We start from the raw sequence: 24,479 nt of genomic DNA on the forward strand, positions 1-24,479 counted from the left end.
TTCCCATCTTTATTCAAAGCCTGTCTCTCTCTGGCATCAGATCTTGCTGACTCTTCTATTTTGGCTTGTATGAGTTCTTATCTTCCCACATACAAATTTGCTTCCTCCCTTCCTAAAAATGCTTTCCCAGTCTTTCTACCTGTTCATCTTTGCTGCTTATGTCTTAAATACAGGCAATCTCTGGATTTCTAGCTATAGTCATTCTCTTTTGTTAGTAGATATCATTAGTTCTCAATGATTTTCCAGCACAGCATTTTGCCTCAATAGCAGAGACACAAAATGATGGAAAAGACAAGTCATGTTATTAGAATTTCTAATTTATAAATACTGAAAAAAGTAACAGAGGAATGTTCATTATAGGTCTCCTATTCAGAAACAATAATTGAAGATTTACCACAGTCAGGGAAAATCCATGTTAAAGATACAAAAAATGGACAAGAAACAAAATCTCTGACATATGCCGAAGCAATTTCTTCACTGATACTGCTCCTAGGGCATTAGAAACTAAAGAGGCAATAAACAAATGGGACTACATCAAAATAAAAAGCTTCTGCACAGCAAAAGAAACCATCAACAAAACAACAAGAAAGCCCACTGCATGGGAGAACATATTTGCCAATGTTATCACTGATAAGGGTTTAATCTCCAACATTTATAGGGAACTCATACAACTTAACAAAAGGAAGATAAACAATCCAATCAAAAAATGGGCAAAGGACCTAAATAGACACTTTTCAAAAGAGGACATTCAGAAAGCCAAGAGACATATGAAAACATGCTCAAAGTCACTAATCATCCGAGAGATGCAAATCAAAACAACAATGAGGTACCATCTCACACCTGTCAGAATTCTATCACCAACAAATCAACAAACAACAAGTGCTGGAGAGGATGCGGAGAAAAGGGAACACTCATGCACTGCTGGTGGAAATGCAGACTGGTGCAGCCACTATGGAAGACAGTATGGAGTTTCCTCAAAAAGTTAAAAATGGAACTCCCATTTGACCCTGTGATCCCACTTCTAGGAATATATCCCAAGAAACCAGAAACACCAATCAGAAAGGATATATGCATCCCTATGTTCATAGCAGCACAATTTACCATAGCAAAGATCTGGAAACAGCCTAAGTGCCCATCAGCAGATGAATGGATTAGAAAACTGTGGAACATCTACACAATGGAATACTATGCTGCTGTAAAAAAAAAAAAGAAGGAATTCTTACCATTTGCAACAGCATGGATGGAACTGGAAAGCATTATGCTAAGTGAAATAAGCCAGTCAATGAAAGAAAAATACCACATGATCTCACTCATTTATGGATAATAAAGGCCATTATAAACTGATGAACAAAAATAGATACAGAGGCAGAGCAGCATCGAACAGACTGTCAAACTACAGTGGAGAGATCAACCGAAGAACTTGTATTCATGCATATAAGCATAACCAATGGACACAAGACACTGGGAGGTAGGGGAGGCCAGGGAAATGTCAAGGGGGGGGGAAGGAGACATATGTAATACTCTTTGTAATACTTTAAGCAATAAAAAAAATGGACAAGATATGCTTTTAGATATTTATAAAACTATTTCTCTACTTTAATACTTTTAATCTTTGAATGAATAGATTTATTCTTTTTCTGTTAATATTCTAATACAATCCTAAATCAAAATTGTAGCCTAAAGAAAGCAAATTCTTGGTCACAGTCAAAACTGTCACGGTCTGAGTTGATAATCTTGTTTTAAATACACTTCCATATTCATTTCTCAAAATAAATAAATAAACCTTGTATAGGGAGGAAGGCCTTTTTAGTTTGTTAAATGCTATTAAGAATATGGAATAAGACCTGTGGCCTATGAACACATATTTATACCACAAAGTTTTTATTAAAAAAAAAACCTCAAGCCCTGACCGGTTTGGCTCAGTGGATAGAGCATCAGCCTGCGGATTCAAGGGTCCCAGGTAAATGGCCCTAATAAGTCTTGCAGGTTTACCTTTTTCACATGATATTTTCATTCTAAAAAATACAATGTTGGAAAAACATTCTTCATCCCTCATCGATGTTTCTAACTCTCTATCCCTCTTCCTTCCTCTCTGTAAAAAATCAATAAAATATATTAAAAAAAAAAAACACCTCAATTATAACAAACATGAAAACAAATTTTAAAACCACACAAAAATGAATTAAAAACAAACTAAATGGCCCTAATAAGTCTTGCAGGTTTACCTTTTTCACATGATATTTTCATTCTAAAAAATACAATGTTGGAAAAACATTCTACAGCATGGGGATAATGTTAAGGTTACAAAAAAAAAAGTGAGAGGAACCAGTTCTTTCTCTATCTTCAAAATATAAATAATCTCTAAGTGCTTCATACAACACATTTTTGTGGTTCTATGTAGATGTTTTAGCGTAGGAAGAAGCCTTTTTAGAAGCCAGCATTAAAGACCACAGAACAAGAGCGAATGTCCTCCTGCTCCCAGAAGGGCACATCCTATGCTACCTAACAGTTCACTGCAGTCACTACAGGAAGTCTAAGCCTCCCAAGGTATATATTATCACTCTGCCTGTCAATCCCATATTGTCCTCAATATCTCCTAATCTGACACAGGACACTATCTATAGAATCCTATACCCTCAGGAACTCCTGCTCTATGATGAAATAACTCTTTATACCTTTTATCAGAACTTTCCATTTATCTTCTAGGCCTCGGGTTAGCAGAGACCTGGCTCTATCCTACCTCCAAATACTGCTAATAAACATTCTCTCTTCCTAAAAAGTCTCTCCTCCTTAGAAGCTCTGGCCACCCTTCCCCATGAACAATCCATCAACAAGTCTTTCTGATTATCCCTCCCACGTCTAACACAAATCCACCCACTTCTTTCGTAAAAAAACGCAACTGAGTGTCTGTAAACCACAATAAAGAAATGCACAATAAAACAAAATTTGCTTGCAATTAGAAACCACAAAGGAGACAGAGAGGAAGTTATTTAAAGAAAAAATGGCTGAAAATATTCAAATCTTGAAAACTAAAACCCACAGATTTAAGAAACTCAATGAACCCAAGCACAAAAACCATGAAAAAACCACACTCTCAGTACCATATCTGAGTCAAATAGTCTTGGGACATTTAAATCATATAATATGTTTAATAAACTAGTTACATATATGAAACCTCATCAATTCTATAACTCATTTTGGAGTACCTGGATATCTTATTTTTTCTAATAGAATTTAAAATTTATTCCCCTGTAAATGCAGCAAGAATCGACTAGTCTCCTTCCCTGCTTACTTCATGCCACAATATCCAAAACTGCAGATCTATTCTCATCTGGTGGAGCTTTTTAAAGAACCAAATGCCTGAGGATATTTGGTGAGTCAGCAAGACATGGGGTCATCTTTCAATATCAGAATTTCACCATTCATAATTAAAGCCTTTCTAACAATGAAGGGGTTGAAATGTTTAACCCTTGTTATTTCAAGTCCTATAAAATCTCATATTATTAAACACTAACAAAATAACCAAAATGAATCCTGAAAAATATACTATGCAGATAAAAAATTATTAAATAAATCTTTTTAAAATAGAACAGAATTAATATAATCAAAGTCAATAGTTGGGTTCTAAAGACTGACAACAAATATTCTGAACAGCATTAGCTCAGTCATTGCCCAATATCGGAAGTCTCAACAACTAATGAAATTGAAGCAATAATAAAAAATTTAAAAAAATAAAAAATAAAAAATTCCCAGCAAACAAAAGTCCCGGACCACAAGGATTCACAGGTAAGTTTTACCAGACATTCAAAGAAGAATTAACACCTATCCTCCTCAAACTATTCCAAAAAATTCAAGAGAAGACTTCCAACCTCTTTTTACTAAGTCAGCATTATCCTAATTCCAAAACCAGAAAAAGACACTACAAAGAAAGAAAATTACAGGCCAATATCCCTGATGAACAAAAATGCTAAAATCCTCAACAAAATATTAGCAAATCAGATCCAGCAATACATTAAAAAGAGTATACACCATGCCTTAATTGGCTTAGCTCAATTGATAGAGCATCAGCCCATGGACAGAACGGTCCCGGGTTTGATAACGGTCAAGAGCATGTACCTCGGTTGCAGGCTTAATCCCCAGCCTTGGTCAGGGTGCATGCAGGAGGCAACAGTCGATGTGTCTCTCTCACATCAATGTTTCTCTCTCCCTGTCTCTCCCTCTCCCTTCTACTCTCTCTAAAAATCAATGGAAAAATATCCTCAGGTGAGAATTAACAACAACAACAAAAAGCATAAACCATGACCAAGAGGGATTTATTCTGGTGATGCAAGGTTGGTTCAATATTTGCAAATCAACAAATGAGATATGTAATGTAAACAAAATAAAAATCACATGATCATATCAATAGATACAGAAAAAGCATTTGACAAAATCCAGCATCCATTGATGATAAAAACTCTCTGCAAAGTGGGAATAGGGGGATCATATCTCAACATAATAAAGGCCATATATAACAAACCTATAGCCAACATCATACTCAATGGGCAAAAACTAAAAGCATTTCCCTTAAGATCAGGAACAAGACAGGGATCACTTCATAAATTATATCATTTTCTAACCACTACGCTGTACCCCTGAAACTAGTATAAAATAATATTGAATGTCAACTGGAATTGGGGGGGGGAAAATCTTCTAGGCCCAGATAATTGAGTCATTTTTTATATGACATGCTCTGTTACAAGAAATGAAGGTGCAAATGAAAAAGGCCACTCTATTTGGGCTTCTATCCAGCATTAAGATGCACACTTCAAATCTCCCTAAGCAGAACGGTTAAGAAATAAATCATCATCTTGTTATCTAATCAACCCCAATACCATATAGATAATTAGAAATTGCACCACTTTAAGATAAACAGATAGTACACTTTTCCTTAGGCCCCAGAGAAACAAAATTACTGGTTTCAGACTCAAATTTTAGAACATTTTTCAGAACACTGAATTGCATGTTGAAAAATACTGATATTGTGTAATGAAATACTAAATAATCAATAAACTCTTGATTATTTCAAGAGTTTCTGAATTCCTAAATTGAATCTGATTTTTTATGTTGCTGTTTTGTGACCAAAATAGTTCCTAGAAATAAATGCACCTCTAATTTCACAATAAAAAGAGGGAAAATGATTTAATTTACAGAAATTTTATTCTCCCTTCTCCCCTCCCTGCCAAAAAGAAAATCAGTTTCATACACTAAATAGCATTGCAGGTTTCTATAATAATTAGCATAAATTCTAAAATGTCTATTTTACTTTAAGGAACCAATAGAGATAAAAAAAAAAGTATTAGTTTTACTAGGATGAATATACATCAAAACACTGTACTCAGTTCTTTAAAAGAAAACTATATATAGGGGGAAAAAATTGTATCTTTCAGGAAAGAATACCATGCTTTTCACCTTTGAAGTAACAGATGTGTAGTGATGTAAATCAGTATTCCATAAACAGGTAGTAATTTAAGGGTTCTGAGTTCATTATACCAAAAAGTATTTATTCTAGGACAGTATGTCAAAGAATGAACTACTACTAGAGCTATAATTACAGTAAAGCACTGAAAATAATCAACAAGATGACTCAAGCTTGAAAAATTCCTAAATAACAATTGTCATAAATAGCTTTTCTCTGCAGACTGTATCTTCCAACTACTCACTTTCTTTCTTCTTGCTTAAATACTTTTAAAATATAACATAAAATTGCCATGAAGAATGTATCTTTCTATACCACACAATAACTCAAAATAAATGGGTCTCTGAAACAAAAGTTTTAATGCAGAGTTTGCGTATTACATAAGAAGTAGGTTTTGGAATCTCTGACTTCTTACCAGATAGAGAAATCCAGAAGACAAGTCGTTATTAAGTTTCCCTAAAACTGAGGTTTTCAAAGACTAAATTATAAGGTGCAAAGGAAACCTGAGGTACTTCCCATTCAGAAGAGCCTGTGTGTCTGCATTTTCTAGTTTCCTTAGTCCAGTGGTTCACAACTCTGTCTGCAATAAGAATCAACTGGGAGCTTTTAAAAAATACCATTTCTTGAACCCCACAACCAGAGATTCTGATTTAATAAGTTTTGGAAGTGGTCTAGATATCAGTATTTCAAAGTTTCCCAAGTAATTCTAATGTACAAGTTTTGCTGTAATGAAAGATTTGTATCCCTAATAATCACTAGGCTGTGCAAAATTACACAGTAAAAATCACAGAGTGTATGGGAAAATGGTGTTACAGATACAATACTCAAAAAACTCATCAGGGACATATGGAAAAAAAGACGGGAAATTAATAAAAACTTTGCACAGATTTAAGAAATACATAAGCACTACAATAAATCTGGCACTTTACCTTAAAAAGACCTGATGTTTGCTTGTCAAAGTAGGTGTCAGCATGATGGTTCAACTAACTTGCAAATCATTCAAATTTATACACACATACACACTTACACAATTACATTGAGAAAGGGAAACACAGAGCAAATTTGGCAAAATGTTAACAATTAATGAATAGACTGGAGGGCACAGGAGAATTTTTGTTCTATTCTTGAAACTCAGTTATACATTTTAATTTTGTTAAATAAAGACAAAAATCACTAGTCGCAAGTCTTCTGCTTCCAGTCAAGACAGAGAAACAGGAACAGCTTTATCTTCCTGCCTAAAACAACTAAAAACTGAACAAAGCATATTGAATACACAGTACGTAAGCCACTGGATACCAGGCAATGAAGAACAGTGAACCCAGGTTACCAAATTGAGAAAATTTTCAGGCCACAGCCAAGGGAGAAAGAGCCAAGCAGAACTCATGAATCGCTGTGAGTTAAAGAGACTAAGTTCAGAGCACAGAGACATCAAGGTAGTCAGAATACTAGAGAAGAGACAAGGATAGAGTACTAGAGAGAAGAAAGCTGCACAAAGAAAAATCTCAGGAGAATGCAAAAGACTCCCCCTTGATTATGTAGCTAAGGGAGGAAACTATGCCAAGGAAATAACTCTCCCATAAGGATTACAGGAAACACTGTCCAGAGCTCACACAGAGCCCCAGAATCATTCCAGGTCCCAACAGCCAGAGTGTAAAACGTAATAATTTGGAGAGCATCCTATGAGCACTGAGAATGATCTTACCTCACTAGATCAGATAAAATTCACCCTAGATTACATGTAACTCTGGTGCCACCTAACAAATGCAAATGCAAGAACCAAACAGATCAAACTGTCTCCAAGTAACTTAACCATATCCCAAAATAAAGCTCAAGAACATTTGAAGAAATACAAAACTATTTAGTACCTAAAAAGGTAAAATTCACACTACCTGGCATCAAATCAAAAATTACTATGCAGAAAAATACAACCCAAAATGAGGAGAAAAATCAGTCAATCAAAACTAACCCAGAAATAACACAGATGTTAGAAGACAGGGACAATAAAGCAGTTACATGTATTCCACATGTTCAAGAAACTAAAGAATAAGCATATTAAGTAGAGACATGAAGGATATAAAAAGATTCTAATCCTATATAAGGAAAGGCTAATATGCAAATAGACCGAACAGCGAAACAACCAAACATCCAGTCGCTATGAGGTGTGCTGACCACCAGGGGGCGTACGCAGAACATGGAGGGCATCGGCAGCAGGCAGCAGAGAGGGGAACCTAGTGGGCGTTGGCAGCAGTGGGATGGTGGAGGTGAGTGGGGGCACCAGACCAACGCAGGACGCCAGTCGCTGTCATCAGGGCGAGCCTCCGGTGGTTACTGAAAATTCTTTGCTCCCACATGCCACAGTATCGCCCGGCACTCGCACCTCCTGCCAGCGCCGGTCCTGCTTGCACCCGCTGCCATCAGCAGTTGCGAGCAGTGGCTGCTGGCCCTGACCGCCCCTGAGGGCTTCTCCACCTCCCCCTGCTCCTGAGCAGGGTGATCGGGGCAGCAGCCACCACTCACACCTGCTGCTGGCACCAGCCCCAATCACTCCACGCTCTGCGCCATCAGCGGGTGAGAGCAGGGCCAGCCCCATCAGCACATGGGAATGGCGGCGGCGGCGGGAGCAGGGCTGCCGGCAGACAGGAGACTGGGCTGTGGCATGAAGGACCAGGCAGGAGCACAGAGTATGGGCCAAGGCCCACCCCTGTGCCTACCGCAGACTCAGGGCCCACAGTCCCACTCAAGGTGCACGAATTTGTGCACTGGGCCCCTAGTTGAACTATATCAGATAAATCCTTTTTTTTTAAGATTTACTCACTTCAATATGGAAATGGCTCAACTACTCAGTTTCTGTTTCCTTCCCTCTAATTCCCTAACCTACAGTACAGGTGTGGGGTAAAAAACCTGGGTTTAATGGCACAAATAGGCAAGAACCAAACAGATCAAACTGTCTCCAAGTAACTTAACCAGATCCCAAAATAAAGGTGAGACACAAAGTGAGATTGTCAGAGAAAGAAGAAGGAGGGAGGAAGTAGCATTGCTGGAAGAGGAGTGGTCTGGGAAATGGTCAGAGCTCATGTCTCTGATAGGATTATTAAAGGGCACCAGAAATGAACAATGTCTGACATGAAAAATACATGGGATGTAATTAACTATAGTTATTTAAAAATACATGGGATCTGACATTGCATAAAAACAAGATTAGAGAAATGGAAGACATAATAATAGAAACTAACTACAATAAAACACAAAGACAGAAAAATAAATAGAGTATCAGTAAACTATGGGATAACTTCAAACAGCCACATATACACTGAGTGGCCAGATTGTTATGACCACCCCATCAGTACTTCGTTGGGCCACCTTTTGCCTTCAATACTGTGGCTATTCTTCTTAGCATTGACTCCACGAGATGTTGAAAGGTGATGCGAGGAATCTGACACCATGCCTGATGAAAAGCACTGTCCAGTTCTGTGAGATTTGATGGTTGTGGAACCAGCTGCCTGATGGCTCTTTTAACTTCGTCCCACAAATGCTCAATTGGATTGAGATCTGGTGATTGTGGGGGCCACGTAAGCAAGGTAAAGTCTCCCTTATGTTCCTGAAACCACTCCTGCACAATACGATCACCGTGGCATGGCGCACTGTCTTGTTGGAAGAAGCCATCTCCATTGGGATATGCCATTAACGTGATAGGATAACTTGATCAGCAACGATACTTAGGTATGTTGTGCTATTCAGACGTTGTTCCACACGAATTCAAGGGCCCAAATCATGCCAGGAAAACATGCCCCAAACCATAACACTGCCCCACCAGCTTGAAGGGTTGTACTCATGCATGTGGGGTGAATGCTTTCATGCTGTTTCCGCCAAATTCTCACTCTGCCATCTGCATGATGCAACTGGAAATGTGATTCATCGGACCACATGACTTTTTTCCAATGCTCGGCTGTGCAATCCTTGTGTTCCTGTGCGAATTGGAGACATTTTATCTCGGTAGCTGCAGACAGCAAAGGTGTTCAAACAGGCCTTCGGCTGTTTTGCTGATACTCGCTCCATGGCTTTGAGCGCCAACAATCATCCCATGTTCAAAGGCTGTTAAATAGCATTGTTTACCCATATCTTCAGAAAAAAAATCACTCTTACTGTCGTGGTAAACAACCTGCTTCCCTATTTATAATAGTCTGGCCCTCTAGCAACTTCAGCACGAAATTATAGCTAATTTGCCTTCATACGTCAGGTGGTCATAATAATCTGGTCACTCAGTGTATATGTAATCAGACTCCCCAAAGCAGGTAAGAGGGATGAGAGAGGACTAAAAAAATATTGTTTTTATATAATGGCTGATATTTTTCCAAAGTTAATTAAAACTCTAAACCCAGATATAAGAATGTCAACAAACCCCTGGCAGAAGAAACATGAAGAAAACTATGCAAAGGCACATAACAGGTTGATTAAAACCAGTGATAAAGAGCCCTAGCCAGTTTGGTTCAGTGGATAGAGCAGTGGTTCTCAACCTTCCTAATGCCGCGACCCTTTAATACAGTTCCTCATGTTGTGGTGACCCCCAACCATAAAATTATTTTCGTTGCTACTTCATAACTGTAATTTTGCTACTGTTATGAATCGTAATGTAAATATCTGATATGCAGGACGTATTTTCATTGTTACAAATTGAACATAATTAAAGCATAGTGATTAATCACAAAAACAATATGTAATTATATATGTGTTTTCCGATGGTCTTAAGCAACTCCTGTGAAAGGGTCGTTGGACCCCCAAAGGGGTCGCGACCCACAGGTTGAGAACCGCTGTGATAGAGTTAGCCCGCGTAATATTCAGGTTTCAATTCCCATCAAGAGTAAATTCAATCCTAATCCCCAGCCCTGGTCGGGCATGTGAGGGAGGCAACCAATCAATGTTTCTCTCTCACTTCTCTTCCTGTCTCTTCCACTCTATAAAAATAAATGGAAAAATATCTTCGAGTGAGAATAAATAAATAAAATCAGCAATAAAGAAAAAATTTTAAGCATAGCCAGAGGGGGGGAAAATAACAAATATTTCATCAGCAACAATGCAAGGAAATACTATAGTGGTATTTTTGAAGTATTGAGAGAAAAAATAAACAGCAAAAATATTTTTCAAAAATGAAGACAATATAAACATTTTCATACTTACAAAACCTAAAAAAATGAATTATCAGAATTCCATTATAAAAATGTTAATGGCAGTCCTTCAAGAAGGAAAATGATACCAGATAGAAATCTAGATATACACCAAGAAATAATGGTACTGTACATTGTAACTCATTGGGTAAACATAAAGACTTGTGTTCTTATTATTTAAAGAACTCAGAAGATAATCAACTACTTACCGCAATATTAATAATAACAATAATGTATCGTGGGGTTTATCCATATGTAGTATGACCTATTTGCCTTAAGCACAATTATGATGCTATACATAACAAATGATGAAATTATTCCTCTCACCTTAGAAACATTGCTGACATAATTCACTTGAATAGTGCTTTCTTTATCAACTTGATTACAAAGGTTCTGTAAAGTAGATGCATATTCTTTATCACTTTTTATCCTCAGGGCCATAAATTTCTTCACTGTTTCCAGTAAGCGTAATTCCCAGTCTTGCAATTTTAACACAGCTTCATGTGAATTCTTCAGGTCACTCCCAAACCCCATTTTTGTAAGGCACTGTCTTATCCTCCACACTGCACAAGCAAGCTTTCTAATCAGTGCATATCTGTGTATATAAACAGAAGAAAAAATCTTAAATCAAAAGAAAGTTTGTCTTCAAAACAAAGTTATTTTTAACTTTTTTAGGGCTCATTTTAGGGTTAAAAAAGAAATCACTACTACAACTGAATGCTTTCACACCAAAGATTAGGAATAAGATGAGGATGTCCACCCTCACCACTTCTATTCAACACTGTACTGGAGGTTCTAGTCAGTACCATAAAATAAATGAAATAATTTCTATTAAAATTGTAGAGTAAAACTATATTTGCAGATGACATGACATTGTAGATAGAAAATCCTAAGCAACACAATAAAAAGTTTTAGAACTTTTATAAAAATAAATAAGTAAATGAGATTACAGGGTAGGAGATCAATATAAACAAAGATCAACTACATATCTATGCACTAGCAATGATCAATCCAAAAACAAAATTTAAAACAAATTATTTGCAAGAACATCAAAAAAATAAAATATTTAGGAATAAACATTACAAAATAAATGCAAAACTTGTATTCTTAAAACTAAAAAACATTGTTAAAATAAATTAAAGACCTAAATAAATGGAAAGATTCATATCCTTGGATCCTAAAGACTTAACATTGTTAAGAAGGCAATACTCACCACTTTTATCTACAGATTTAACTCAATACATATTGACATCTAAGCTAGCTTTTTTTTTGCAGAAATTGACAAGCTAAAATTTACATAGAAATTCAAGGAAGCCAGAATAACCAAAAATTAACAAAAGATATTGAAAAAGAAGAACAAAGTTAGAGTATTCACACTTCCTGGTTTCAAGACCTACTGAAAAGCTACAGCAATGAAGATAATGTGGTACTGACATATGGTAGACATAGACATCAGTGAAGTAGAACAGAGGTTCCAGATATAAATACTCACATTTAAGGTTAAATTATTTTCTATAAGGGTGCCAAGTCTACTCAATAGGTAAAAAGGTCTCTTCAACTAATGATGCTGCTGGGACAAATGGATTTCCACATACAAGAGAATGAAGCACGATTCCTTCCTTAGAATATACACAAAAAATAAACTTTACAGGGATGTAGCTCTAAATATCAGAGCTAAATCTATAAAACTCTCAGAAGAAAACAAAGTAAATCTTCATGACTTTGGCTTAGGCAATGGTTTCTTAGATATAACACCAAAAGCACAAGCAACAAAACAAAAATACATAAATTGGACTTCATTAAAATAAAAAAAAATTCTGTACTTTAAAAGCCACCACCATCAATAAAGGGAAAAGACAACCCACAAAACGGTAGAAAATATTTGCTAATCCTCTCTGACATGGAACTTCTATCAGGAATGTATAAAGAATTCTTATAACTCAATAATAAAAAGACAAACCAATTAAAATGAACAAAAGATCTGAAAAAAAGATTTCTCCAAAAAAATTTACAAATGTCCCACACACACATGAAAATATGTTCAATGGCTGAGGAGAGACTCTTCAACTAGAAGGAAAGAGAACAGCAAACCGAGGCTCAGAGGAGGCGCAGTGTGGAAAATACAAAGGTACCGAGGTGCGCGCGCAAAGCGGGCTGGTGGCTGAGGGCGCGGTTGTCGTTTTCAGTCGGGAGGGAGTCTCAGACTCTGGGCTCCAGATCCGGGCGAGTCTCTAGGGACTCAGACTCAGACGGGAGAAGCGGGATTGTCCGGCATCAGTTGGAATCTGAGGGCAGCTTTCTCTCCGAGGTTTGCAGCGGCTGCCGGGGTTCTGAGAAGCAGAGCCTCTAGGAACAGGACTGAGAGCAGCCATAACTGCTCCCTCCACCCGCCCTGTTGATCCCGCCCTGCCCAAGCCCTGCGCAGAGGCATTTGCCGGATCGCCTCAGGCAAAGGCTAGATTAGCACCTCCCCAGAGGACAGAAGTTTTCCACACAGCTGATTCTCACAGCCAGTCAGCCTGGTGGTCAAATCCCTCAGTATTAACTAAAAAAATCAAGGCTTAACTAGAACAAGACTGCGCACAAAGACCACAATGGGGTGCACCAAGAAAGCATAAAAAATGCGGAGACAAAAAAACATGACAGAAATGGAGGATATGGAGCTAAAAAACGCAATTTTGAGGGCTTGCAATAAACTTGTGGAGAGCCTCACAAAAACTAATGAGACCCTCGATGCTATGATAAAGAACCAACTAGAAATTAAGCATACACGGACTGAAATAAAGAATATTATACCCAATAGCAGACCAGAGGAGCACAAGAATCAAGCCAAAGATTTGAAATTCGAAGAAGCAAAAAACACCCAACCGGAAAAGCAAAATGAAAAAAGAATCCGAAAATACGAAGATAGTGTAAGGAGCCTCTGGGACAGCTTCAAGCGCACTAATATCAGAATTATTGGGGTGCCAGAAGATGAGAGACAGCAAGATATTGAAAACCTATTTGAAGAAATAATGGCAGAAAACTTCCCCCACCTGGTGAAAGAAATGGACTTACAGGTCCAAGAAGCGCAGAGAACCCCAAACAAAAGGAATCCAAAGAGGACCACACCGAGACACATCATAATTAAAATGCCAAGAGCAAAAGACAAAGAGAGAATCTTAAAAGCAGCAAGAGAAAGAAACTCAGTTACCTACAAGGGAATACCCATACGACTGTCAGCTGATTTCTCAACAGAAACTTTGCAGGCCAGAAGGGAATGGCAAGAAATATTCAAAGTGCTGAATACCAAGAACCTACAACCAAGATTACTTTATCCAGCAAAGCTATCATTCAGAATTGAAGGTCAGATAAAGAGCTTCACAGATAAGGAAAAGCTAAAGGAGTTCATCACCACTAAACCAGTATTATACGAAATGCTGAAAGGTATCCTTTAAGAAGAGGAAGAAGAAAAAGGTAAAGATACAAATTGTGAACAACAAACATGCATCTATCAACAAGTGAATCTAAGAATCAAGTGAATAAATAATCTGATGTACAGAATGAACTGGTGATTATAATGAATCAGGGACATAGAAAGGGAATGGACAGACTATTCTTGGGGGGGAAAGGGGAATGGGAGATGCGGGAAGAGACTGAACAAAAATCGTGCACCTATGGATGAGGACAGTGGGTGGGGAGTGAGGGCGGAGGGTGGGGCGGGAACTGGGAGGAGGGGAGTTATGGGGGGGGGAAAGAGGAACAAATGTAATCTGAACAATAAAGATTTAATTAAAAAAAATAAATAAATAAATAAAGTTTTACTGGAACACACTAAGAAAAAAAAAAGAATTCTTATAACTCAATAATAAAAAGACAAACCAATTAAAATGAACAAAAGATCTGAAAAAAAGATTTCTCCAAAAAAATTTACAAATGTCCCACACACACATGAAAATATGTTCAATATCATTAGTCATTAGGAAAATACAAATCAAAATCACAGTGAGATTCCACTTCACACCACCAGTATGTCTATAATCAAAAAGGCAGATAATATCAAGTATTGGACTCAAGGGTCCCAGGTTCGATTCCGGTCAAGGGCATGTACCTTGGTTTCGGGCACATACCCAGTAGGGAGTGTGCAGGAGGCAGCTGATCAATGTTTCTCTCTCATCGATGTTTCTAACTCTCTATCTCTCTCCCTTCCTCTCTGTAAAAAATCAATAAAATGTATTTTTTTTAAAAAGGGTGAAAATAGTAAAAATCCTAATAAACAACTGACTATTTAGATTTATTTAAAGCTATCTTATTTAATATTATTCAGTTTGGTTTTTAGGATCAAGTGAGTTATGTTGAGTTTTCAATTCACCATAAATAATTATTTAAAATTTTAAAAGAACCATTAAAAATTTCTATATTCTCAAAATTAAAAGTTCATTTTGTATAAAATAGATCTACAAATACATTCGTCTAAAACAAAAATGGAAGTTATTAAGTAGCAAAATATAAAACACATTAGTTTCATTGGTTGGATAATAGAATTCTCATGGTATTTCTTGTAAGTATAAGGGTATATGCCAGTATTTGTTGTAAGTACCTCCTGTCTTTCAACTTTTGGCTCAACAACTGGCAACTTTTATATTCTTCAATTACACAAATGGAAATATTAATTTTATATAACATACATAAAGTTTACTATGTATTGAATATTCTTTTTAAAGTAAGGCTAATTTATTTTAATTCAAATAATGTCTTATAAGAAAGATTATAATTACTTCCTTTATTTTAATATTGACAAAACATACAATTAAAGATATGCTAAATTTAGAAAAATTAGCAAATACATAAATAAAAACTATGTAATAGAAACAGGAAATCTCTCATTCTCCACCAGATATTCTCATAAGCAAGCAGGAAATTAAATAGAGCTTATTTCTTTTTTCTTTTTTTCCAGTTTGAATTTATAAAACTTGACTAATAAAACCTATCAAAATGACTTTGTGGTTTGAGCTACTTTATCAAAATATGTTTGTTCATTGATAAAGACTACAAAATTATTAACCAGTTAAAGTACAAAAATAATTATCTAATGGTATTTCTTATCTTTTATAAGCTTTAATACTGACAGAAGTCAGAAATAGTGACTCTATTTGAACAAAATATCAAGCTGCCTGCAGCAAGACAAAAACAAAGTCAAAAGCCTCCCCAGAACATGCAAGTAATAACCACAGTTACAAACCAAAAAACCTGACCACATATGAAAATAAAGTGAGGTGCTATTTCAGAAGCAGCTAAACAGGCAAAAGTTAACAGTCACCACGTTTAATTCTGAAGACATCATCATTAATTAAGTTAATATATGGTGACCTTGGCCACCTTACAGATACAGTATTTAAAACTCCTCCTATGTTGTCTTTACTTGAAAATGTAAAGCTTCTAGCTTACCTTAAAAAGAAATTACATACAACGCAAAAAGCAATAGACTGGGCAACCTATTGGGACAGCATTAATGAATGACAATGTCCCACTGCAAGAGAATAATGAATACTAACTGCAAGTCTATAAGCAAATGAACAACATGTGTGCTTTTAAATAAACTTTTTTCATTTTAAAAGTGTATTTGAGAGTACTGATATTTAAAATTATTTAAGGAGAGAATTATTAACAATTTTTTTCTTTGCTTTACGGTATTAATATAAATCAACAGCTACTTACTGAGTAACCATGGAAGAGATAATGTTAGGCGTTTATAGATAAACTAGAGGCCCGATGCACAAACTAGACGCAGGGGTCCTCAAACTACGGCCCACGGGCCACATGCAAATACAAATATTGTATTTGTTTTGTTTTTTTACTTCAAAATAAGATATGTGCAGTGTGCATAGGAATTTGTTCATAGTTTTTTTTTAAACTATAGTCCGGCCCTCCAACGGTCTGAGGGACAGTGAACTGGCCCCCTGTTTAAAAAGTTTGAGGACCCCTGATAGAGGCTCGTGCAAGAGCAAGCCTTCCTTCGCCTGGCTGCCGGCACCGGCTTCCCTCTGGTACCCGGGACCTGGGCTGGCTTCCCTCCGGCCGCAGGTAGGAACCCAGGACCCAGGCTTCCTTCTGGCCCCGGCTTCGTCCAGAAGGACGTCTGGAATGATGTCTGGAAGGATGTTTGGTCTAATTACCCTGGTCTAATTAGCATATTACCCTTTTATTATTATAGATAAAATCTTGATTACTGCCTTCAAGCAATTTACAGTGTATGAAGACTAACTAGACAAGTAATGATGATGCATAGGTAATGATGACACAATTCATTCCAAATTCATTCAGCAACTTGTACTGAGCAACTATTTGGCAAGCATATTTCTGAGTGCCAACAATACCAAGATGAATAAGATATCAGACCCTAGTCTCAAGAAGCTAACAACCTATTAGGGGTGACAAACCTGGAAAACAATTTCATAAAACTCAAAGGTTCACAAATACAAATTGGTTACAGGTTCAGAGGGAAAACAGAGAAAGTATGCATAACATTTCTAATGGCCATCGGGAGGGGCTCAGAGACATAAAAGCATAAGGTACAAAGTGTTACAGAGACACAGAGAAAAGAAAGAGCAAAGCTGAGTAGAGGACTCAATGCATGTTAATTAACTCCTGGAAGCTCAGTTTTCTTATCTTCAAAATGGGAATAGTAATACCTACTTTGCAAGGTTGTCATAAAGGTCAGATGAGTTAACGTATTTAATGTGTCTGACTTTGGGAGACTTATTAAAAGTAGTCATTACTAACGAAGCCTTAGAGAGAGAACCCTCATAGAGAGACTGTGGAAGAGCAAGTGGTAGAGTAGCGTTTCTTCCTAAGTGGAAGTTTAAACATAAGCAAGGATATACAGTTAAAAAAATGAGGAACATGTTTGTGAAACATTGCTAATTTGAAGGAAAACAGGAATAAAAGGTTTAAAAGATTAAATATGACCACAATGCATACAACCTAGTTCTAAATTCGAGAAACTTTCTATATGATCAATTATTACAAGAGTTCAATTTTCAAATTAAGGTCAAACAATTTTTTTTCCTTTAAAGAGAGTAACAGTGTCAAAATAATTACCATATCCATATATGTACTTTCAAATACGTTCATTAAAAGCGAGCACTAGCAGAATGGCAACCATCAAGGTCCCATCAGTAATAAGTTAAAACCAGTCCCTATACACTGCAATAAGACAGCCTCTCAGGGAACCCAGATCAGACAACTCCAAGTTAGAACATGGAGTCAAGTAAGTTTCATTCTTGGGTGTGTGTTTTTATGTAACACTGTTTTCCCAAAAGGCACAGCCTGATCCCCACTCCCACCCCATCTTTTCTCTATGATCATACCCTAACAAATGTGTTTTCTTCCTTAATTGTTCTTCTAGAATTCTATTTAGTTTGTAAATACATTTCCCTAAATCTCTACCTCCACCTACCTGAAACCCAGCTCCCCCAAAGCACAGTGCTCTCAGGTGGCAACTATACCTCCCTATATTCTACCACCCATATCCATGAGGTTGGGGGAAGGGAGTGTGATGGGTGGTAACTTTATCCTGATTCCTTAGTGCCATTTCCGAATCACCGCTCTTCCAAACATATTGAAAAATCTCTTCTCCGTTGTAATTTACATCATTCAGCTTTACCAAGTCCTATCCTACCTAGCTGTTATTTGTCTCCAAATTTTCCTCTTAATATCCACTTGTCCCAAAATGTTATTCTCTAAACCAATTCTTATGTTCACCCATGGAAATTTTAACCTCCAGTCTTTCTCTTCTCCAAAGACCCATTTGATCCAGCTCCATTTCAACTACACCTGCTATTACACATGGCCTGAATCTAAAACTGTTCCATCTCTGCTATGGTAAATTTTAATATTCTAGTTTTAGGTCATAACCTACTACATTCCATCTCTCTGGAGTCTTGACTGATTCTAAGCTGGAGAGTATTATGCTAAGTGATGTTAGCCTGTCAGAGAAAGACATGTACCATATTGCTGGGACTGACAAGCAGACCCTGAGCAATGGATGAATGGATTACCTGACACACGTTTCTGTGAAAGAGAGGCTAAGGGATTGCTTGGCTATACGAATCAAGCAACCCCATTCGCCTGCCTCCTTAGACTTTTATTGTAACAACAGCTTGAACTAAAATTAACCTTTAGATACATCAACAGGGTAAGTATCCTTGAAAAAGCACATGCTTCTATGAGGTCGAGTCTAAAGACTAAGCATAGAGATTCCAGTAAAACACTTAGGGGCTTGTACTTGTTTGGAAAAGTCAAGGCAGGGGCTGCAGCCTTTGGCAAGGTCCCCCCAGAGGCCCCCAACCTTTTAGAGAATCCTCCTTATAGACTTTCCAACCAAGTTCCGTACTTCCCCACAATTCTATACCTACTCTTTGACCTCAAATAAATTTCTAGTCACCCAACTGATCAAACTATATTCCCTAAAATTTATCAGCTCCCCCTATATTCCTCTCTCTTCTAAGGTGAATATGCCACTTAATAATCCAGAACTGGGATACTTTTAAGAGTGAAAGAGATACAATTCTTCATTATGCCAGGAAAACAAGGGAAAGCTTAGACTTTTCCAGGCAAATGGGGCATATACACCCCTACTTCTTTCCCCACACATATTGAATCAATTGACTTCCCCTGACTTTTCTTTCTATGCTTGTACTAAAAATCTCCAACTCTGACTCAATCCCTCCTAACTCTCAGCCATTTTTTTAAAAAAGCTTAGCTAATTCTTACTAGTATTTCAAGATTGTTCTTATATCACCTCCTCCAGATAGCCAACACTACCTCTGCAATTTGTTATCAGAGCACTCAGTAATGACAGTGTCCTATTCATGATTTTATCGCCATGTTTCTCACATATCAGGCATATAGGTGTACTCAATAAACCTTAAAGTTCTCTAATTATCCCTTATGTGTCTATTCTAAAATGCATTATATGAAAAATGATTACTGTTATAATTTCATGTACATTAAACAAGTCAAAAAGAGTTACTTCTAAACTAACAGATAGCAATTAAACTAATAACAACTAGCAGGTTGTTGTTTTGGTTTTTTTTATCCTGAGCTTTTTACACTTTATCTCTTATGAACCCTAAGGAATAAGAAGGGTTCCTGGTGCTAACTAGGATCAAATTTTTAAAAAATTAAAAAGCACAGCCTATTGCCCTGACTGGTTTGGCTCAGCGGATAGAGCGTCCACTTGCGGACTCAAGGGTCCCAGGTTCGATTCCGGTCAAGGGCATGTACCTTGGTTTCGGGCACGTCCCCCGTGGGGAGTGTGCAGGAGGCAGCTGATCGATGTTTCTCTCATCGATGTTTCTAACTCTCTATCCCTCTCCCTTCCTCTCTGTAAAAAATAAATAAAATATATTAAAAAAAAAAAAAGAACTAGAGGCCCAGTGCATGGATTTGTGCACTAGTGGGGTCCCTCGGCCTGGCCTGCGGGGATCAGTGGACCTCCGTGCCACCGATCCCACACAGCACAAAGTATTGTGCAAAGCAGCAGGCAGTTGGGCAGGAGCCAGAGCCCTAGCTGGGCGCTGCACCACGCCCGCTCATCCCAGCCCGCTGTGCTGCCACTTGGATGCACAGGGAGAGTGTCCGCGGGAGAGGCTCACACTGCCACAGTTGCGCTCACCAACTGTGAGCCCAGCATCTGGTGCCCGTCTGTCAGCTGAACACAGGAATGCACTGACCACCAGGGGGCAGCTCCTGCATTGAGTGTCTTCCCCCTGGTGCTCAGTGTGTGTCATAGCTACCGGCCAGTCATCTGGTTGCTTAGGCTTTTCTATATAGAGATTCCTCGAGTCCTATTTCAAACAATAGGATTAAGGCTTTCCCCATCCAATTGGAGCTGTGCAGCTCTGACCAATCAGAGCAGCTCTGTTCTGACCAATCAGGGGCCAGGGGCAGGGAATTCTGTCTATATAAGTCAGCTCCCCTATGGCTCAGAGTGCACTTTTCACAGAAGACTGAAGACTATGTTTCCTGGGCTCCCCAAAGATGCCTCACTGGAGCAGAGCAAAGCAGACCATCATGGAGCAGAGCTGCCTAGCTGAAGAGGGGTCTGGCCCCAGGGCAGCCTCAGTGGTTGTGCTTTTCACAGCTGTGCTGTAGCACTATGGAGCTGTGCCACAGTGATACTGTTTTCTGTTGAGCTGTTGGCACTAAATAAAGTTTCCTTCCTCACTGCACACCAAATTGGGGACTCCTGTTGGCACTGACTTGGTCCCAACAACCACTGATTGAAATCCCCATACATTTGATTGCACTGGTTTCTGACTGTTATTCTCTGCTAGTTCTGTCTTTTAATATATCCAACAAATTTTAGAATTACAGGAGGATTAATAGAAGTCAGTGGATAAGTAGGAAAAGCAAATTTCGGAACATATATATCAAATGATCATGTTTTGAAAAGTATACAAATATAAACATGCATGTTCTTGAACATATATAACTTAAAAGTAAAAATGGCCCTGGCCAGTGTTGGCCCACCCACCAATAGGTCACAGGTTTGATTCCTGGTCAAGGTTTAATCCCCAGCCCCAGTCAAGGCACATGTGGGAGGCAACTAATCGATGTATCTCCCTCACATCAATGTCTCTCAATCTCTCTCTCCACCTCTCCTCCTCTCCCCCACTCCTTTCCACTCTCTAAAAATCAATGAAAAAAATATCCTCAGATAAGAATTAACAAAAAAAGTAAAAACTGATATACATCAAACTTTTATCATTAACTACCTCTGAAGAGTGAGACAAAATAGTGGGAAGAATGCCACTTTCTACTTTATGTACCTCTAGTTTGCATTTTTATCGTAAGTATCTATATATATAAAAGCCCAGCGACCGGAATGGCAGAAGGACCAGAACAACCGGTGCCTATAACGTGCACTGCAGCAGCCAACCAGCCTGATCTGGGCCCCAATCGCCTCCCCCCGCCCCCGCCGGCCCAGCCCCCAATCGGCCCCCAACACCCTGATCAGGGGCGGGGCCAGCTGGCAACCTCCCACAGCCCCTCCCCCCAGCTGGCCTCGCCCCTGATCAGCCCCCCCTACCCCGATCGGTACCCCCCACCCTGATCATCTAGTAAAAATATAAAGAAAAGACTCCTCAAATAATTTTTTTTCAAAAAGTATTTTTAAGACCAAGGATTAAGAAGATAAAAATCAAATTTCACAGATACAATGTTTAACATTAAAAAATTACTTCTCCTTCAAATATTTTTTATTTACATTTATTTAGAAAATGAAAAAGGCACTTATATCATGATAGTTACTTTTGTGAAAAATCTCCCAATTGCATTTTCCACTCAGAATGCCTCTGGTTTCTGCTGAACAACTTCATCCCTGCTTTATAACCTAGGCTCCTGAACCATTCTAGCTCTAATAGAGCACCTCAACAATAAATCTGTCTAACCACAGGTTCAACCTTTACTGTGGTTGCACAGCAAAGAAATCATAGTCCTTTTGCTCCATGTCTTAGAAAAAAGTCTTTCATTCATTAATTTATTGATTCTTCCAGTAACTACTTATTAAATGTCTATAACATGCCTGGCACTGAGTGAGGTCCTGAGTACACACAGATAAGAAGTACTGGTCACAGCTTCAGGGAGCTTATTAGAGGAGAGGCAGTTCTAACACATAACAATAATTGCTACAAGGAATCCCTGTACAAAGCGAAGTATAATCCAAGCCCATCTGGAGCAAAGGGAAGGAAAGGCTTCACAGGCGTCCCTAAATCACCTAGAGCAGTCCCTTCTTCACTGACACTTTCCTCCTTTCCTCTCAATCAAAATATGCCTCTTCTCCCTTTGAAAATACTGCTTATAAGTTACCTCCTAATCCTTCCAAAAAAAGCTCCACTTACTCCTAAATGTCATATAATTCTTAAGGAAAACCAACCAAATCTGTGAAACTCAAAAGCAAGCAAGTAAAGAAAAAAAAAAATACTCACTGAATGCCAGCTCTACAGAAGTATCAGAGAGAGCAAGTACTTAAATCATTTCTCACTGGCCTACCTCTAGTTGTCTCTACTAACTTGCTTATCATTTGCACTTTAAGCTATCTCCCATTTGAAATAGTGAATTTTTCAGAAATGAATACTTAGACTACTCCAGTCACTAGGTATATATTCCTAGGTATAACCAACTGGTGAGAAGGTAGAGGTGCCTAATAGCGTGTAGGGAAGGAACTCTTGCTGTTGTTTTAAATAAATATCAATAGCAAACCAGTGCCAGTGTACCAAATACAACATAAATGATCTAGTTTTCTTCCCTTTAACTTAATGCAACCAAATGTAAAAACTGCAGTCAATGTATATTTAAAGTTAGAATACTATCACATTTTTCAGCAGAAACTTTGCAGGCCAGAAGGAAATAAGATAATATAATCAAAGTGCTGAAAGTAAAAACTTCAAATGAAAAATAATCTACACAGCAAGATTATCAATCAACAAATTGTCTAATACTTAATAGAAACCTATCCTATACATCAATTAAATGGCTAAAATAGTAAATAATTATATTGCTATATTAGAAAATGGGACTAATAATGTTATTAACAGAAATACATAAACCAGAAGAAGGAACAAGTATTTAAGAAGAAAACTAATATATTGAGTTTAGTGCCAGGCAGTTGTAAACAAAGGACTGGTGGGCACACAGGCTGGGAAAGATATATAGATTGAGATTCTGCTGATTATAAGTGATAGTTGAAAGAAAAATAATTACATCACAAATGATATACAATTCAGTAAGATAAATAACAAGCAAAAGATAAGTAACACAAATATAAAATGACTGTAGCCTGCCTAGGTAGGAGAATAATCTAACAAAAAAACTACAAATCAAGACAAGTCAAAACTTTCAAAGGAAAAAAATAATCATTTTAGTAACTATTTAGTAATATAAAAATAACTATTTTACTTTTATTTAAGTAATTTACTAAGAAGAGTAATGTAATCCTACCTTACTACTATTCATTGTTGGTCATATCTTAGCTAAAGTAGCAGGTCCATGTTGAAGGATTACACATTAGGGATGAGGAAGACACGATAAAACTTTCAGTGGAGTCTCACGAAATGATCATAGGTCTAGCCAGAAAACATGAGCTGCAAGAAGAAATTCAAGGAGTCAGAATTGTACACCACAGCGAAAAAGGTTAAAATGTACACATGGAGTATAGAAAGCTACTATTGGAAATGAACTGTGGCAATATCTCACATTCATCACATCCTATCTAATAATAGAGAAACATGGTAATTAGCCGTACCTCCGCTACCCTTCCCATTGGCTAATCAGGGCGATATGCAAGTTAACTGCCAACCAAGATGGCGGCCGGCAGCCAGGCAGCTTGAAGCGAACAGGAGGCTCGCTTGCTTCAGTGATGGAGGAAGCCAACGTTCCCCGCCTGCCTTGCCGGCCTCTGAGCTTGCAGTTTAAGAAACATTGTTACAAATATAGAAGCTAAACAAAACCCCAGAAACCTGCTTTCAGCCAGCCGGGCTTCAGCCAGCAGGACCGCAACATTGTTTCAATTATAGAACAAACGCAGATCCCTGCTTTCAGCAGCCGGGATCTCAGAGCTGGAGTGAGCAGGACCGCAACAGTGTTACAATTATAGAACCCAAACAAACCAGATACCTGCTTTCAGCAGCCGAGGCCTCAGAGCTGGAGCCAAGCCTCAGAGCTAAAGCTGGCCCAGAATAAATAAAAAAAAGAAAAAAAGGACAGGTTGGGAGCTTCAGTCACCCGCCAGACTGAAAACGGCCCTCAGCCCCTCACCCAGACTGGCCAGGCACCCCAGTGGGGACCCCCACCCTGAAGGGGGTGTGACCAGCTGC

The 24,479-nt window shown here is 38.0% G+C and overlaps 1 protein-coding gene across 13 annotated transcripts in view; it reads right to left on the minus strand.

Annotated features, from left to right (window-relative positions):
• The window catches only part of FER (FER tyrosine kinase), a 294,456-nt gene that overhangs the window by 250,841 nt on the left and 19,136 nt on the right, over positions 1–24,479 (minus strand). For 11 of the 13 annotated variants that reach the window (XR_002827917.1, XR_002827962.1, XM_014464462.2 and 8 more), the window contains 2 exons: positions 23,605–23,747; positions 10,948–11,215 (listed from right to left, as the gene is read on the minus strand). Coding sequence is in view for 11 of the 13 variants with exons in the window: in XM_014464462.2 (XP_014319948.1) it covers positions 10,948–11,154 (207 nt within the window). In the remaining 2 variants the exon portion in view is untranslated. Of the gene's footprint in view, positions 1–10,947; positions 11,216–12,112; positions 12,240–23,604; positions 23,748–24,479 lie in introns of all 13 variants that reach the window. The other 2 variants (XM_023749434.1, XM_014464639.2) reach the window with 2 other exon arrangements.

Source organism: Myotis lucifugus, unplaced genomic scaffold (assembly GCF_000147115.1).
Source record: "Myotis lucifugus unplaced genomic scaffold, Myoluc2.0 scaffold_0, whole genome shotgun sequence".
NCBI classification, from domain to species: Eukaryota; Metazoa; Chordata; class Mammalia; order Chiroptera; family Vespertilionidae; genus Myotis; species Myotis lucifugus.